An 18,395-nucleotide genomic window follows, 5' to 3' on the forward strand; every position below is an offset into this window, starting at 1 on the left:
CCCAAAAAATCACATTAGGGTCATTTTCAGTAAGACCTGCTTGTATATTTCTCATTTCATTTTAACAATGTGTTTATTATTTTTTATAAATAAGTCAATAGTGATGGGCGAATAAATTCGCCTGGCATGAATTTGCGGCGAATTCCCACGTTTCGCCGCCAGCGAATAAATTCTCCCACGAAAATTCGCCAGTGAAAATTCGCCCACGTCAATTTCTGATTTTCACAATTTTTTCATACAAATGTCAGATTTTCACAATTTTTTTGTGAAAATCTTCAAATTTCACAATTTTTGAGGGAAATCCTTCATATTTCACGATTTTTGAGTGAAATCCTTCAAATTTTACGATTTTTTAGTGAAAACCTTCAAATATCACGATTTATGAGTAAAATCCTTCAAATTTCACGATTTTTTAGTGAAAACCTTCAAATTTCAAGATTTTTGAGTGAAATTCTTCAAATTTCACGATTTTTTTGTAAAAACCTTCAAATTTCAGGTTCTTTTTAGTGAAAATGATTTTTCACAAATTTTTCGCAAATTTTTCACCATTCACTAATTTTTCAGCGAAATGGGACAAATTCGCCCATCACTACAATTCAATAATGGAGCAGTACATATACAAAATTCCAAAATATTGAATGTCCAAGTATACAAATATAATAACAAGTAATGATCTTCAGGAACAAACTAAGAGCAATACAAATTGCCAAAATTAAATAAGATCAAAGAAAAATACATGAAATAAAAGCATCAAAGCACTTAGAAAATAAAATGGGAAATAATTAGACAATTTCCAGGAAATATTTTGACCCTTAATCTCCTTGCTCAGATAAATTTACGAATCCCAATTTAGTCAACAATTCCTTTTTGGGATTATCAAATAAATCTAGATATCTGGACCAAAGAGAATGAAAAGAATAGGAGGATTTTTCTTTTTTCAAAATTATATCTAAAAGCTCCCTCAATTATATCTAACAAAGCAAACATTGGATATACAAGTATGGGACCTGTTATCCAGAATGCTCAGGACCTGGGGTTTTCCGGATAACGGATCTTTCTGTAATTTGGGTCTTCAAGCCTTAAGTCTACTAGAAATTCATTTAAACATTAAATAAACCCAATAGGCTGGTTTTGCTTACAATAAGGATTAATTAAATCTTAGTTTGGATCAAGTAGAAGCTACTGTTACAGAGAAAAAGGAAATCATTTTTGAAAATTTGGATTATTTGAATAAAACGGAGTCTATGGGAGACGGCCATTCCGTAATTCGGAGCTTTCTGGATATCGGGTTTCCGGATAAGGGATCCTATACCTGTAGTTTGAATTTTGGGCATTAAGAGCTATTATTAAGATTATCAACTGGAACCATAACCCTTATGTAGTTACTGAAAATGTTGCAGTCTCCAGTTCTCAGCTCTAATATTGTAACTCTTAAGAGACATAAGAAGCTGAACTGATGTATTAGAATAACCCAGGAACTTTGACCAGCAACTAGCAGAAAGCTGTAAAGGGTCTTCCATTTTTAAAAGAAAATTTTGAAAATGACTAGATAGAAAATTGACTTTATTACAAAAAGGAAGTTTTATAAGCTTGATAATCAATTGATTAAAGTCTTTACTTGCAAGAGCTAATGTACTAGCATTAAATTATAATCATAGATTTCAAAATATAAAACTCTCTCTCTATCAGAAAAGTTACATTTATTCTGTAATCCCAAGAAAGAATCTCTCCTTTATTTAGATCCAATGTATCTTTTAGCAAAGTTGGAATATTATTCTTAAACCCAAGTAAAGAGGAGGGGGAATGGATAAACAAAATCCTGGACTGGAGTAAAAGCTTGTATGTTTCTCAATATATTGGTCCAGGAGTGTGGGGGGAAAAAGCATTAGTCCCTGGAGTAAAACCATGTACAAAAGGGGAGAACATTACAACCTCCAAGCGGTGATTGCTAGAATTGAACATAGGACCTCAGTGGTGCCAGACAGTGTTTTAGCATAGAATTATTTGATTTTAGCCCCTGGAAGTATTTATACATTGCTATGTGCTATCACAAAAAACCTTCAAGCTGCCATGAAAAATTGTGCTTTCTTACATCAACAGTCATTTTATTTGCGTTAGTTAATACTTATCCTTACGAGTCAAATATATATAATCCATATTTTGTTACAAAATGTTCTGATGTTAAACCTTTGTGATCTTACAGAGACCGAAATCCGTACTCGCCTGCAGAGTGCATCTCCCTCCTCTAGATGTAAGTAATCCTACACTCATTTTTTCCCTTTAAATTGCAAGCATCTGTGAACAGAGCCAACTCTTCTTATTATAGCAGGCTGATTTAGGCCATTAATGATGTGTTCTCTGATGTTGCAAGAGCAGCTTGAAAGCTAAAATAATCAGCAAAATGTACATGATTTCTCTCCTTTTGCTCTGCAGGGACAGAACTTGATGATGTGAAGAAGTTGTTAAAACGTTCCACCAGTGTCAGTCCCACTAGAACCCCGACAAATACTCTCCCCATTCCCAAAAAAGCAACAGTGGAAACCAAGATCGTCACAGAAAGCTCCCAATCAGGTACAGTGTCACTGCCTATACCCGAGGATAATTAAAATACAATTTAGAAATTGCTGCTGCTCGCTTGTCCATATAGAGCAGGGATCCCCAACCTTTTTCACCCGTGAGCAACATTCAGATTTAAAAAGAGTTGGGGAGCAACACAAGCACGGAAAATGTTCCTGGGTGGTGCCAAATAAGGGTTGTGATTGACTATTGGTAGCCCCTATGTAGACTTGCAGCCTCTAGGAGGGTCTGTTTGGCAGTACAACTGTTTTTTATACAACCAAAACTTGCCTCCAAGCTTGAAATTCAAAAATAAGCTCCTGCTTTTAGGCCACTGAGAGCAACATCCAAGGGGTTGGAGAGCAACATGTTGCTCACAAGCTACTGGTTGGGGATCACTGATATAGAGCATCTGATTTGCCTTTTTCTTGAGATCTACTTGTCCTGCCCATAGGAAATGTGAGCAAATTAGAGAAATCTGGCCTTCAAAGTACTGAAACAAGCATATTGCATAGGAATCGGCTCATATTTGGCTTTTTAAGTGGGAAGAGCACGTGTGAGGGGAGATAAGGTCACTTTTTTTAGAAGCTAATTAATCTGTTTGTATGTTGTAAAGGTTTATCTTGATTTTCGGGGGTTCATAAGAAATCATACCTTTTTACAATTAATAGTTAATCCCAGATCTAAATAAAAACTTAGTCATGTTCTTTCCTTTTATGAATCAGTTGCCGGCTCCTATGACACCACCATACTGGATTCTGCTCTTCCGTCCTATATGTGGACTTCCACACTTCCAGCAGGTTCCTCAATGGGAGGTTACCAAAACAATATGGGCTACAGTTCTTCTATGATGAATGCTGCCTCCACAGGATCAGGTAGCCTTATCTATAGCAGCTTTTATTGCTTGGCTTATCTGTTCTCCTTTCTTACTTTTGCCGTGAACATTGTTTTAATTTTATCTACATTTTTATTTTTTAGTGTTTGGTGTTCCCAATAACATGGCTCCTAGTTCTCCTTCACTAAATTCTGGCTATACCTCGTCCTCTGCAGGTAATATCTTTAGACAGCTTATTGCTTTATCACCTTTTATGTTTAAAGGCTCATAAGGCCTCTATACACGGGCCAATAAAAGCTGCCGACAGACTAAGTCCCCCCTCCGACGGGCTTTCCCGATCGCTATCTGGCCAAAAGTCGGCCAAATGCAGATCGAAAATTCTGTCGGATCTCGGCTGCATCTTTTCATTGGATAGAGTCCCGTGATCCGACCGCCCGTTTGGCCTCCATTCTGATCCGATCGTTGGGCCCTAGGGCCCACGATCGGATCAGCCCGATATCGCCCACTTGTGGGCATAATGTGGGCATATCGGGAAAAGATCCACTCATTTGGTGACATCGCCAAACAAGCGGATCTCTACATCTATGGCCACCTATAGGCATTTGCTGGAATCGGCTAAACAGAAGAAGTGAAATCTGTCAGCGACTCACAGCATGATGTGTGTTGGTTGCAGCTGGGAAAAAAGTTAGGTTGAGGTACAGATAACTCATTTAATATATAAACAAATACTGAAGTTTTGTTGGCACAAGAATTGTGATTTTATAAATCTAGAACTCATCCATCATCTGGTTCAGAATCAAATACGTGAACTGCATCAGTTCTTGCACCAATGTGCCCTGGAAACCCGTTATCCAGAAAGCTATGAATACAGAATGGCCATAGATTACATTTTATCCAAATAATCCAAATTTTAGAAGATTTCCTTTTTCTCTGTAATAATAAAACAGTAGCTTCTACAGGTATGGGACCTGTTATCCAGAATGCTTGGGACCTGGGGTTTTCCGGATAATGGATCTTTCTGTAATTTGGGTCTTCATGCCTTAAGGCTGGTTTTGCTTCCAATAAGGATATCTTAGTTGGGATCAAGTACAATCTACTGTTTTATTATAACAGAGAAAAAGGAAATCATTTTGAAAAATTTGGATTATTTGGATAAAATGGAGTCTATGGGAGACCATTCCGTAATTCGGAGCTTTCTGGATATCGGGTTTCCGGATAAGGGATCTTATACCTGTACTTGATCCAAACTAAGATGTAATTAATCCTTATTGGAAGCAAAACCAGCCTATTGGGTTTATTTAATGTTTACATGATTTTCTAGTAGACTTAAGGTATGAAGATCCAAATTACAGAAAGATACGTTATCCAGGTCCCGAGCATTCTGAATAACAGGTCCCATACCTGTATTTTATTTCGATGCATTTATACTCCTTATTGTACACTAGTATGAAAAAAATGATTTGTGTGTGCTGTGTATTACTGATTATAATAAACATCTTATATGACTATTTACAGTATTCGGTGTGCAAAACAACCTTGCCCCAATGCCAGCGCCAGGCCCTATCGTTCTTAGCAGCATGGCAGCATCCAACTCTTCAGGTAAATGTGTGGACTTTGTTTTTCTGATAAGGGAAATTCACTGAGCCACGTGCATGCAAAAAAACAATTCAACTGAAATATCATTCTTTTTTCCTAAAGGATACGGTGTTCAGAAAAATGTCACACACAGCTCAGGTGGACAAGGAAGTACTGTGACAACTTCAGCTGGTAAATCCAATATAGCTTTCTATATAAAAATATTATGTATACAACATATATTTCTCAAAAAGATATAGGGCCGTTATATAAATAGACCTGCAAGTCAATCAGATCTCCGGTATATGTGAAAAGAACCTTTGGTTTTGACGTGTAATATGCCTTGTATAGTAAAATATCTTCTAAAACAGGTATCACCCTAGAGCACCTCTGGGTCACATCTTCTAACTTCCCCTAGTTCCGGCCCTGGGCACAAACTTCTAGTACCTATCTCACTTCCTATCACAAACAATGCATAGATTAGTCATTTTATTCCTATGGTGTAACCAACTCTCTGCAAATCATTCTGATAATATGAACACTTTAATTCAAAAAAATATTCTGCATTCCTAGAAGAGCTCGCAGTCAGGAACAGCAATCACTCTATATGCAAAGCATTCATAGATACAATTATTTCTAATCTTTGATTCTTTTAGTTACTAAAACCCAAGGTGATGATATCCTGGGTAAGGACTACAAGTTCCTCCTGCTGGAGAAAGAAAAGGGCCCTAGCAAAAAGGAAGGAGATGTCCTGATCATGTCGAAGGACACTGGCAAAGTGTTTACAGCCTCCAATGGAGGAGTTTCAGGTACATCTGCCCCACCGTCTCCATCATGTAACGTATTTATTTGCAAGAGATTCATATTTGGACGTTTAACCTTTATTTTAAGTGTTTTTCATTCTATGGGGAAAGACAAAGTTTGCACCAGGTCTGGTTAATTCATACCAACCAATCAACAAGTTGTCTGTTTAAAAGCAAATATTTGATAGGCTGCTGCAGTTTTGGTAGACATAGCAAACAGCAATGATGACTATCATCAAATACCGTATATACTCGAGTATAAGCCGTCCTGAGTATAAGCCGAGGTACCTAATTTTACCTCCAAAAATGGAAAGCTTATTGACTCGAGTATAAGCCTAGGGTGAGAAATGAAGCAGCTTCTGGTAAGTTTCAATCAAAAAATTGAGGGTTTCTGCTCCCATTGGAGGTGCGGCGAATATTCTTGGAGACTATTCTTGGACGCTGGCGACTATTCTTGGACGCCGGCAACTATTCTTAGGCGCCGGCGACTATTCTTAGACGCCGGTGACTATTCTTAGACGCCAGCGACCGGTTTTGCGCTTGACCCGAGTATAAGCCGAGGTAGAGTTTTTCAGCATATTTTGGGGGCTGAAAAACTCGGCTTATACTCGAGTATATACGGTAAATCTTAATGGGGACATACAGTATACACAGACAGGGACTACCTGAAGGTAGCCTAAAAGCATTGGTCCAGGCTTCTGAAACGCGGTCTGGTACCACAAGCAGACTCTACAACTCAGGATATTTTCATAAGGTTATTGTGCCGCTGACACAATAAAATTTTATTGGGATACAAAGACAGCAATATTCTAACTGGACCTTCATTGGTTTAACAGGCTACTATGGAGAGGATTCGTTAAAAAAAGAACAGGCTTTTACTAGTACAGAGGCCTTCTACAAAACTGAAGCTAATGGTAACTATATATGTTCATGTGTATAGTTCAAAGAAAATATGTATACTGTATGTATTGATATATATACACACATATGTACTTAAATATACATGTTGCATGAATAACATATTGTGTCACTTCTGTTTAGGTGGATTAAAAGTAACAAAGGACAAAGCCACTTATGCAGGTAAGTGAAATAAATTAGATACTATTACTTAATTAAATAAGATAGGGCATCACTTAATAATGCAAAGAGGCTATTATCCATAACCTATAGACATTGTGCATTGCCCTATATTGTATGTATACTGTACATAGGTATAGGATCTATTATACAGAATGCTTTGGATCTGGGGTTTTCCAGATAAGGTCACATTCATATGATGTATATGAATAACAATGGGGGGGTGGAGTTGTGGCGTTTATTGCAGTACTGCTATCCCTAGTTTTCATGTTAAGCTTCATTATTAGAATTTAGAAGTTTACTACGCTCCTGTTGGTTTCATTCCAGAGATACAGCGTGTCGAAAGCCTGAAAGCTGGTGGCAGTTACCAGGATGGAGGAGAAGGAGGTGGTGGCACAGACGCTGTCTGTGGACCATGTGCTTCCTGCTGCAAGTGGTGGATGTGGGCTCTCGGTTTGCTCCTAGGATTACTCTTCCTCCTTGGACTACTTTTTGGATTCCTATCTCTGTGTAAGTAATAGCCCCTTTTCTGCACACTGTATCCCTGAACCCAACACACGAATATCAAAACTCAGAACTTCCCACGCTTCTGCCTATAACCACCTCATTTCGCTTTGGAAGGAGCCCTCTGCGACTCGGATGCTGCCAGGTCTTATTGTGAAAGAACCAAGGTGGGAGTTCTGTGCAGACAAGCAGGGCCGGGCCAAGCCAACCGGGTGCCCTAGGCAACCTGGCCAGCCACTGCAGCCCCCCCCCCCCATGTGCACGCACCCGACTGCAACCGCACAGGTGCCGTAGCAGAAGGGAGGGAGGGGAGAGGGACAGAGGGCAGGGACAGGCCAAGGTCAATACCAATCAGGAGACAGAAGTATAGTGGAGGTCAGAGGTGAAAACCAATCAGTACCGCAGTACAAAGTCAGGATCTGAAAGAATGGTCAAAAGCAGGCAAAGGTCGGTACAGGCAGTGAATTGAAAGAAAAGATACTCAGACGAGAAGTGAACTAAGAAACTATCAGGAAATAGACCTACTTTGTGCAGTGAGTACTAGGTCGAGGCCCCTTTAAATATTTGAATTTTGAGCCGCACACAATGACATCACGTGCGGCACCAAGTATAAGTAGGATGATGACAGCTGGGGGCGTCCCCACCGCTACACACTAGACACCAGGTACCGTAACTTACAATAACATTACTGTTGTGACTATATTGTTTGCTTGTGACGTGAGTCTTTTCTGTTATTAAATGAATGTGGTTTAAAAGGGCTGCCATTACAGGGTTCCTAAATGAGTAAATGAAGAAACGCTCTTCTGCACACACTAGATCAGGGGTCCCCAATCTTTATTTCCCATGAGCCACATTCAAATGAAAAAGAGTTGAGGAGCAACACATGAAAATAAGTACTTGGGGTTGCCATATAATGCTGTGATTTGCCATCTGAGGACAGGCAGCCTTCAGGAGACTCTGTTTGGCAGTACACCGGGTTTTTATGCAACTAAAACTTGCCTCTGAAACATGAATTCAAAAATAAGCACCTGCTTTAAATCCTCTGGGAGCAACATCCAAGGGGTTGGAGAGCAAAAAGTTGTGTTATGGATCACTAGATGGTACCTTATTTAGTTAATGTATATCCTAAGATGTATTGTGCTGTGTCCCATCAAGATGATCTACTGTATGTGTCACATCATATGGTTCCATCTGAAACAAATTTCAGATATATGTCTACAAATTAGGACTGTTGGGACTGAATGGGGTTTTTGCTGCATTGCAGGGCAAGATGTGAAGAATCTGACTAACCGTGTAAAGACTCTAGAGGAGAATCAGCCCAACAGTAAAGTGGTAGCTGATTATCTTAAGACCAGTAAAATGACTGGAGTACGCAGTGCGCCCGTTGGCTCTTCCGGGGACATTGATTTATTAAGCAACACAGTAGGGCTCGGAGCTGGATTTACTGATCAGAATAAAGAAGCTTTCTGGGACTACATGAAAAGGAGAATGCAGCAAGAAAGAGGTATGAGCTCTTTACATTAAATATTAAGTAGGGTTGCATTAAATCCAGGCAAATATCAGTTGTTTTATTCAGTTCTGTTTGGAACTGGGCCAAATCTTTTTGAGGAGGATTCAGATCTAAACTATGAAGATAGAGTTCATCCCTATTTTTTCCCCAACTTAGACCTCTGGATGTTGGTGACTTTATCCCCGACGTGAGGATTACAGGTTGAACCTCTCTACCCTATACAGTCATGTCACCTGTATAAAGGGCTTTATAATGTAAAAGAGACTGTATAAAACACAACACAAGTGATGCTAAAGAATGATGTTAATATCCAGACTTCTCAATAATAGCCACTCTTATTGTAAGTGAAGACTTGCTCTTAAAGTGGAGCATAGTTAGAAACATATCAGGGCTACCTCCACCAAGCATTCTATTGAATTTGAGCTTCAACAATATTGTATTGCGACAGGTTGCATATATTAAAAGGTTCACCTTGGGCAACCATAATCTTAGGAACTTTTATACTTCTTCTACAGTGTTCTATCCTTTATAAACCTGAAGTCTGACATTCACCCAAATCTGGGTTCTAGTGCTGGCTCTAGGGAGAAGCATTTATAAGTTGAAATACAGTCATTTACTTTAACATGCAAAGCAGTGTCAGACTTGGGTATCCAGGGCCCACCGTGTCACTACCTGGTGGTGCCCCAACCCAGAAGCTTCTCCAAACAGCACCGGCCATACACCACCCTGTAATTCCTCCTTGCAGCTGCGTTCAAGGCAGTGGAGATGGCCAGAACTCTCATGCCCCGTCAGAGGGAGCAGGGCTGTGTCGGCCCAGTCTGACCCTGTATGCAAGTTAGGACCACCTTTACTGGGTGTCTATAGGGGCATCAAGTTGCCATGTAGATAGTCAGTGAATGGCTGCTTGCATTTCAGACCACTCTAACCAATCACTGTAAAGCTGCCCTGGATGACCAAGGCCCTTGATTTGTTTACTGTTGAGAGTGTTGTCACCTTTCAACTATAATGACATTCTAATAATGATATTACATTGTGTTTTTCAGGAATATTCGTTGGTGAAAAGGGAGATTCTGGCCGAAAAGGTAAAAAGGTTAAATCATTTCATAATATATATGATGTATTTTGATTCTTGCTTTATAGTTAAATCTATTTGGAGCTATCCCAAAGCATTTTGCCACCTGAGATAAAACTGAAAACCCAACCCTGTTATGCGCTCACTTCTCTCTTTAAAATGCTCCTCTATTTATTTTTTTTTGTTTAGGTGACATGGGAACGCAGGGAGAAAGAGGTGAGATAATTGTGTATCTTTGTATGGTGATGCCTCTGAACAGTTTGTTCCCATAGTGTTGGGAATCTTTCGTTATTTTGTTTCAGTTGGGTCACCAATACATTTATATGAACAAACTTTTAGTCAATTAACATGGGTGATCTCTATAAGGCCTCTACGAGTGCTGTCTATAGGATGATAACCAATAAAGAAGGCAGACAGTAAAGCAAATCATATATACAGGATATATACACATATAGAAAATGTATGGAGCAGCACCAGGATTTTAAATAAAGGTATGGGAGTCATCATCCAGAAACCCGTTATCCAGAATGTCCACATTTTTAAAATTTTAAAAGATTTCCTTTTAATCTGTAATAATAAAACAGTACCTTGTACTTAGTACAAACTAAGATATAATTAATCCTTACTGGACGCCATCCTCGTGGGTTTATGATGTTTTAGTAAACGTAAAGGGGTTGTTCACCTTTAAATTAACTTTAAGTATAATGTAGATACTGTTTCTGAGGCAATTTGCAATTGGTTTTTATTTTTTATTATTTGTGGTTTTTGAGTTATTTATCTTTTTATTCAGCAGCTCTTCCGTTTGCAATTTCAGCAATCTGGTTGCTAGTGCCCAAATTACCCTAGCAACTATACAACTGATTTGAATAAGAGACTGGAATATGACTGGAATATGAATAGGAGAGGCCTGAATAGAAGGATCAGTAATAAAAAGTTGCAATAACAATACATTTGTAGCCTTACAGAGAATTTGTGTATTTTAGATGGGTTCAGTGAACCGCATTTGAAAGCTGGAAACAATCAGACAAAAAAGGCAAAAAACTCAAAAACCATAAAAAAAAAAAAAAAAAATGAAGGGCAATTGAAAAGTGTATAATGTGTAAAATTATTAAAGTTTTCTTTTTTTTATCTTCCATTTAAAGGTGAACGAGGTTATGCTGGACCCCAAGGTAAGCAAGACTCTTGACTTAGGCATATTATATAAATTGAGGCTATTCATAAATATTTGAATATATGTATAGGTATAACTGCTCTAAATCTTGGCATTCCTATAGGAGGTGCAGCATATAATGGATAAATAAACTGATCCTCATTAAAGGACCAGTAACATCAAAAAATGAAATTGTTTTAAGGCAGTGGCCATTACCCACCATTCCATGTTGCTACCACCCACTGTTCTGCCTGGAACCATGTTACTGCCAATATTTGCATAAAAACCCCTTCCAATTAACCAGTGACAGCACTAACTTACCCTGCAATAAAGGCAATGGGTGGATATTATAAATAAATGATACTGTAGTCATTCTTATTCTATTCTAACATTGCTGTCTTACCTTCTCTCTAATAGGTGCTCCAGGTCTCATTGGCCACCCTGGAATCCAAGGACCAAAAGGACAGAAAGGCAATGCTGGTTAGTATAAGTGATTTTAGACTTTAAAGTATAACTTAAGCTTTTTGAAGAGTAAACATAATTTCAAGCAACTTTGCAATATACATCAATTAAAAAAATATGCAGACTTTTCTTGATTTTAATGGTTTCTGACAGCCCCCTAAGCCTAGCCCCCTGCTCTCCTGCTGATCTGTCTGACTACTTTGCAGAGCTGGCTGACTACTGTTACTTTGTATCAACAGCCATCTGTCCTCAGCCTGCATCCTCCAAACCCCACAATTCCCTGCACACGTGATTTCAATAAGGAACAGAACATCATAGTGCAATGCATTGTGGGTTATGTAGTTCCTGTTTCTGTGTTTAGTGCCACCTTCCCTGCCAGGATTTTAAATGATGCAGAAAAAAGAAGAACTGTCAACCTGCTGAATTTCAGCATAGAAAATTGAATGTATTCATACTTTTTAAAGAAATAGGTAACTGTGACGGGTATATTTTAGGTGTCTGTGTTATGTGGGCCTCTTTATCAAATAATAATAATAAAAAAATGTTGGTTTGTTAACTGGAGTTCTCCTTTAAAAGAGTGCATTGTACCTGTAACTGTGCTTGCCTTATTTATGACTACATAAGATTTTAGCATCAACTGTCACTTATGACTAACCGTTCAGCTTCTTGCATCTTTGAAGCATTAATACATTTCTATTTTTCCTTTTTAGGAGAATCTGGTGTGGAAGGACCTCCTGGGCAAAGAGGAAGAGAAGGGTTAACTGGACCACGTGGTGATCCTGGCCCACCAGGAACTGGAGAAAAAGGAGATAGAGGTAACGTCTTGAGGTCATAAATAAGGCCTACATTTGCTGCTTATGAAGAAAGCTACATTATAGTAGTTCATCCATGTTCTTAGTCTCTCAGAGGAGCCCAACAAATTGCTGTACCCCAGATGCTTAGATCGCAGTCAGAATCTGTAGCACCCATAGACTGCTTTTGGCAACATTGCAGATGAGATGAATAACCTCAAAATAGAATATTTACAACAAAAAGGGCAGCTTTTCTCTTAATACTATTTTACAGAAACTCATTTTCCATCTAAACAATATGCAGATTAATTTAACTGTATAATTGTTTCCTATTCCAATGAATAAAACAGACACGAGGGTGTTCTCATTGCTTATTTTTCAAGTACAGGTATAGGATCCCTTATCCGGAAACCCGATATCCAGAAAGCTCCGAATTACAGAATGGCTGTCTCCCATAGACTCCATTTTATCCAAATAATCCACATTTTTAAAAATGATTTCCTTTTTCTTTGTAATAATAAAACAGTAGCTTGTATTTGATCCCAACTAAGATATAATTAATCCTTATTGGAAGCAAAACCAGCCTATTGGGTTTATTTAAAGGGATACTGTCATGGGAAAAAAATGAATCAGTTAATATTGCTGCTCCAGCAGAATTCTGCACTGAAATCCATTTCTCAAAAGAGCAAACAGATCTTTTTATATTCAATTTTGAAATCTGACATGGGGCTAGACATGTTGTCAATTTCCCAGCTGCCCCTGGTCATGTGACTGCTTTCTGGCAGGCTGCTGTTTTTCCTTCTCAATGTAACTGAATGTGTCTCAGTGGGACATGGGTTTTTACAATTGAGTGTTGTTCTTAGATCTACCAGGCAGCTGTTATCTTGTGTTAGGGAACTGTTATCTGGTTACCTTCCCATTGTTCTTTTGTTTGGCTGCTGGGGGGGGGGAAAGGGAGGAGGGGTGATATCACTCCGACTTGCAGTACAGCAGTAAAGAGTGATTGAAGTTTATCAGAGCACAAGTCACATGACTTGGGGCAGCTGGGAAATTGACAATATGTCTAGCCCCATGTCAGATTTCACAGTATCCCTTTAATGTTTAAATGAATTTCTAGTAGACTTAAGGCATGAAGACCCAAATTACGGAAAGATCCATTATCCGGAAAACCCCAGGTCCCGAGCATTCTGGATAACAGGTCCCATATCTGTACTTGAATAATTAATGATGTGTTTCTTTTCTACCTTCAGGTGCAATGGGTCTTCAGGGTTCCCCAGGAGTTGCAGGTTTGTATTGAGTTTTTTGCTTTCTTACATTTGTTTGGCTTAGTGGCCTAACTAAGACTATTTGGACTCAGTTCCTCCTGAAGCTTAACACCCAATCCCCAACTATGTCACTCTTTAAGCCAGTGCACCCTTCATACTGTAAGGGGTTTGGGGATAAAAACATTTCTAGTAAACTTTTGACCACTGAGAACAGCCATGTATTGGCCGGTCATGACAGACACTGCTCCAATTGCTGGCACTGCTGAGTGTAAAAAGAATGTGAGGTTTGCTAAAAGAATTGGCAGTTGGAAGATCCAGAAGAGATTTAGGTGCTTTCTTATTAACGTCATAATCTTATCAAGGTTATATAAGGCATAGCTTGTTAGAAGCTGCTCTGATGTCCCCATGGGATTAAAATATGTAAAACTTAGACAATGTAATTAATAGTTCCCGGACATTTCTCAGTTTATTTTGAGGATTTCATCATTCATTCTAAATTTAACTTAAGCACAGTAGGGGCAGTATTATTCCAGAAGCTATGGATCCATGGTTCCTATTATTTCCCCTCCTGGTTTACAGAATTCTTGGCTTCTACCCTTGGTTGGCAATAGAATGTAAGATGGACAAGAATTGGTTCTATTTATACTGTTAATATACATAATTATTTTTTCACATAGGTACACCCGGAATCCCAGGTTTCCGAGGAGATACAGGGTTGCCAGGACCTAAAGGTACTTAATGCCCAGTTTTAAAATGAACTTGAACTGTAGAATGTGGTACAACTGTACAACATTACAAAAAAAACGGTATAAGTATTGTATTTATTTTTTTTATGTATTTTATTAAGGTGACAAAGGAGCAATTGGTCCTCCTGGAGTTAAAGGTATAGTCTCTGTTTGGCATGAGATCATCATTTCTAAATACATTTATTTGACACTAGTATGTTTATAGTATGTAGTATTTCATTTTATTTTATACTGAATAAAATTGTGTTGCTTTAAGGTGACCAAGGTGAAAAAGGATCCCGAGGCCTTACAGGTTAGTGCTAATTTCTTATATTCATTCAAATACACTGGTATCAAAAAAGTTTGTCATCTCAACACAATTATAGCATAATAAGTAGGTATACACCGAATCCAAGATTCGGTTCGGGATTCGGCCTTTTTCAGCAGGATTCGGATTCGGCCAAATCCTTGCGCCTGGCTGAATCCGAATTTGCATATATAAATTAGGGGCGGTAGGTAAATCACGTGACTTTTTGTCACAAAAGAATAATTTTTTCCAATTTTTCCTTTCCTGACCCTTATTTTCATATGCAAATTAGGATCCGGATTCGGTTCGGTATTCAGACAAATCTTTCACCAAGTATTCGGGGATTCAGCTGAATCCCAAATAATAAGATTTACTATCACTAAGGAACAGATTTAAGAACATATCCAGCCTTCATTTTCATGTGACTAACAATTAACTGTACCCCCATGTCAATGTACAAACTCAAGATATTTTAATACCTTTATGTTATTATGTTCTTTATACCAAGAATGTAAAAATAACTCTTATGATTTGACCAAACAAACGGCATGGTGTAGTGCTGGCCAGTTTCTATAGCATCTAAAGACTTCTTCCTAGGGAGAAGTCTTTAGATGTCCATCCATGAAATTTGTTGTCATTTCTTGTAATTAATGACGGTTTTGTCAGGTTCTTTGACTTATAGACTAAGATGTATTTTTAAAAAAATGTCTTTATATTCAAAATACTGATTTATCGATTTACAGGGGAACCTGGACAAAGAGGGTTACAAGGTCTTTCTGGAGAACCTGGTCCTAAAGGATCAGCAGGTGAGAGGTTCTATTCTATATGGTTTGACAAGTTATATTTTAGGGGTCTCAAAGTAGGCTTCTCAATCTCATTTGTCACTTTAACCTTCACATGGATGACAACTGTACTGGGATTTTGTTGTGTCTGGTTATCAGTGACATCCAGTTTTATGGAAGTGAGCAGGGTAACAAATAAAGCAGTTGAGGGTTGTATTGATAGCGGATCGACAGGTGATATTTAGATAGACCGGTGGCAGTCTCTAACATAACCCACCCTGGTAGTTTTATCTAACAATGGCTTTCCGGTGGCCCTCTAGACTCTAAGCCCTAAACCTAATGTGTCTACTTCAAGCTGCTAGGTACAGGTTTATAGAAATCAGTATAGAGATGATCTGAACTGAAGAGTCACAGACTCAAGATCCTAAACAGCTTGATTTTAATTGTATTCAATATAAGGAAAATCCATTTTGTCTGTAGTTTACACCTTATATTCTGATAAGATGCACTAACTTTCCCGCTCCCTGTTCATCCATACTATTCGTTTACGCCAGGTGCACACCATGAAATCTAATACAATTCTGAGAATATGATGAATATATTTTAATCAGATATTTAAAATTGTCCATGCTTGCTGGGGCCAGGGATCCAAGTGACCACAAAGAAGAGTGAAGGAAAATCAAGACCAAATAAGAATTGTATAGCTTTAAAATTTTGCTGTGTGTTGATTTATTTGATTCTTCTTAAATTGCCTCTTCCTTGTTATTTTAGCCTTTCACTGAGCTTTCCTCCTTACAAGAGTTGGCGGTATAAGCCGCATTGGTTACACTGACTGTACTTACCTGTTTGACATTTCTCTATTCATTAACATTTACTAATCATTTAATCATCTTTTCTAGGACCTCCTGGAGCACAAGGCCTACAAGGTAATATATTTGTTCTGAAAGGAGAAGGAAAGGCTAAAATTAAGTAAGCTTTATCAGAAAGCTCTATATAAATACACCAGTGAACCCCCAAAGTAATGCTGCTCTGAGTCCTCTGTTAAAAGAAACACAGCATTTCTTTCCTTCTGTATCAGACTTCCTGTTTTCAGCTTAAACATCCGGGGCTAGGGCTTGAGCATGCTCAGTTTGTCAAAAGACAAATTCAGTGAAATTAAAAATGTATGAAGACACTAGGAAGATGGAAGAAATAACACATATCATTCACAATAAGAGTAATAAATACTGGGAAATTTGGGAACCATGGATTAGGTTTCTAAATAAATAAGCATAAAAGGGGAGGCTATGCCAATAGAAAAGCAAAGAGTGGATCTTTTTGAGATAATCTTGATTTAATTGGGGTATTGGGTTAGGAAAAATATTCAGATGGAATAATGAAAGAGCAACTGATGTTTGTAGCCAGACTGCTAAAGAAATGTTTCGCGGGTCTAGTGTGGGAACATTGGAAGTTTACGCTATCTTTAAATTTAATATTTTTAATCTAGTTTGTGATATATCTATCTACTTTTTATCATGTTTCTATTTATATTTCTGTTACTATTTATGTCATTTGTTCTGTCTTGTAAAAATTTGCTAAATAAAAAAAAAAAAAATTAGAAAAAAAAGAAATTAAAAATGTAAACTTTTGGTTCACTTCTGGTATATATAAGAAATATATATATATATATATATATATATATATATATATATATATATATATATATATATATATATATATAATTACGGAAAGGCCATAGACTCCTTTTTAATCAAATAATTAAAAATTTTAAAAATGATTTCCTTTTTCTCTATAATAATAAAACAGTAGCTTGTACTTGATCCCAACTAAGATATAATTAATCCTTAGTGGAGGCAAAACCAGCCTATTGGGTTTATTTAGGGGCACATTTACCTAGGGTCGAATATTGATGGTTAATTAACCCTCGATATTCGACCGTTGAAGTAAAATCCTTCGACTTCGAATATCGAATTTAGCGCTATTCCTACGATCAAACGATTAATAAACGATTAAATCCTTCTTTTAATCCATCGATCGAAGGATATTCCTTCGATCAGAAAATTGTTAGGAAGCCTATGTGGACCATCCCCGTACTTCAACTATCGAATGGTCGGTTTTTTGTTCGAAACGTTCGAAGTCGAAGGTCGTATTCGAAGGTCGAAGTAGCCCATTCGATGGTCAAAGTAGCCATATTTGACCATTCGAAATTCGAACTATTTTTCCTCTATTCCTTCACTCGAGCTAAGTAAATGGGCCCTTGAATGTTTACATGATTTTCTAGTAGTCTTAAGGTGTAATTCAAATGGTAAAAAATTATTTCCTTTTTCTTTTTAGTAATAAAACAGTAGCTTGTCCTTGATTGAACACAGAACAATCCTATTGGGTGTCATTCCTTAGTAGACTTGAGATCCAAATTATGGAAAGATCCCTTATCCGGAAAACCCCTGGTCCCAAGCATTATGGATAACAGGTCCTATACCTGTCTTATCAAAACAATATATATTTGGATTGATATATAGACCCCCGTCCTACCATGTTAGCATGAAAATGAATTCCCTTTTGAGGACAGATCTGCTGGTAGAATTTTTTATTCATTTACGTTTGATTTAGTAATCCAAAAAGTAGTCCAAAAATACTACACCTTTCCTTGACGTACCCATGAGTAAAACTAGATTCTATATAGATTACCTTGTGTTCTTCCTCTTAAGAATAAAGTTTTAGTAGAACGGTATCTACATTGTCTGAATTGTGACTCTACAATCTTACCTTGCAGTTGATCCTGTCTATGATATTTCACCCAGCCAGTCATCTTTGCATTATAAGGTTAACTGCAGGGTATAAAGCATTCAAATATTTATTTCCGCACTAAAAAAATATGGCATAAAGAGATAACACTTAGGGGCCGATTCACTAAGGGTCGAATATCGAGGGTTAATTAACCCTCGATATTCGACTAGGAATTAAAATCCTTCGACTTCGAA

The 18,395-nt window shown here is 37.8% G+C and overlaps 1 protein-coding gene across 2 annotated transcripts in view; it reads left to right on the top strand.

Moving 5' to 3' along the window:
* col17a1.S (collagen, type XVII, alpha 1 S homeolog) overlaps window positions 1-18,395 on the top strand; it is a 44,940-nt gene that overhangs the window by 13,788 nt on the left and 12,757 nt on the right. For both annotated transcript variants that reach the window (XM_041570928.1, XM_018227419.2), the window contains exons 8-29: window positions 2,204-2,251; window positions 2,434-2,571; window positions 3,282-3,431; window positions 3,535-3,606; window positions 4,907-4,990; window positions 5,090-5,158; window positions 5,623-5,775; window positions 6,606-6,683; window positions 6,811-6,849; window positions 7,174-7,356; window positions 8,615-8,854; window positions 9,904-9,942; window positions 10,122-10,148; window positions 11,075-11,101; window positions 11,500-11,562; window positions 12,255-12,359; window positions 13,586-13,621; window positions 14,278-14,331; window positions 14,448-14,483; window positions 14,603-14,638; window positions 15,376-15,438; window positions 16,314-16,340. In XM_041570928.1, the coding sequence (XP_041426862.1) occupies window positions 2,204-2,251; window positions 2,434-2,571; window positions 3,282-3,431; window positions 3,535-3,606; window positions 4,907-4,990; window positions 5,090-5,158; window positions 5,623-5,775; window positions 6,606-6,683; window positions 6,811-6,849; window positions 7,174-7,356; window positions 8,615-8,854; window positions 9,904-9,942; window positions 10,122-10,148; window positions 11,075-11,101; window positions 11,500-11,562; window positions 12,255-12,359; window positions 13,586-13,621; window positions 14,278-14,331; window positions 14,448-14,483; window positions 14,603-14,638; window positions 15,376-15,438; window positions 16,314-16,340 (1,767 nt within the window). The remainder of the gene's footprint in view (window positions 1-2,203; window positions 2,252-2,433; window positions 2,572-3,281; window positions 3,432-3,534; window positions 3,607-4,906; window positions 4,991-5,089; window positions 5,159-5,622; window positions 5,776-6,605; window positions 6,684-6,810; window positions 6,850-7,173; window positions 7,357-8,614; window positions 8,855-9,903; window positions 9,943-10,121; window positions 10,149-11,074; window positions 11,102-11,499; window positions 11,563-12,254; window positions 12,360-13,585; window positions 13,622-14,277; window positions 14,332-14,447; window positions 14,484-14,602; window positions 14,639-15,375; window positions 15,439-16,313; window positions 16,341-18,395) is intronic.

Source organism: Xenopus laevis, chromosome 7S (assembly GCF_017654675.1).
Source record: "Xenopus laevis strain J_2021 chromosome 7S, Xenopus_laevis_v10.1, whole genome shotgun sequence".
NCBI lineage: Eukaryota > Metazoa > Chordata > Amphibia > Anura > Pipidae > Xenopus > Xenopus laevis.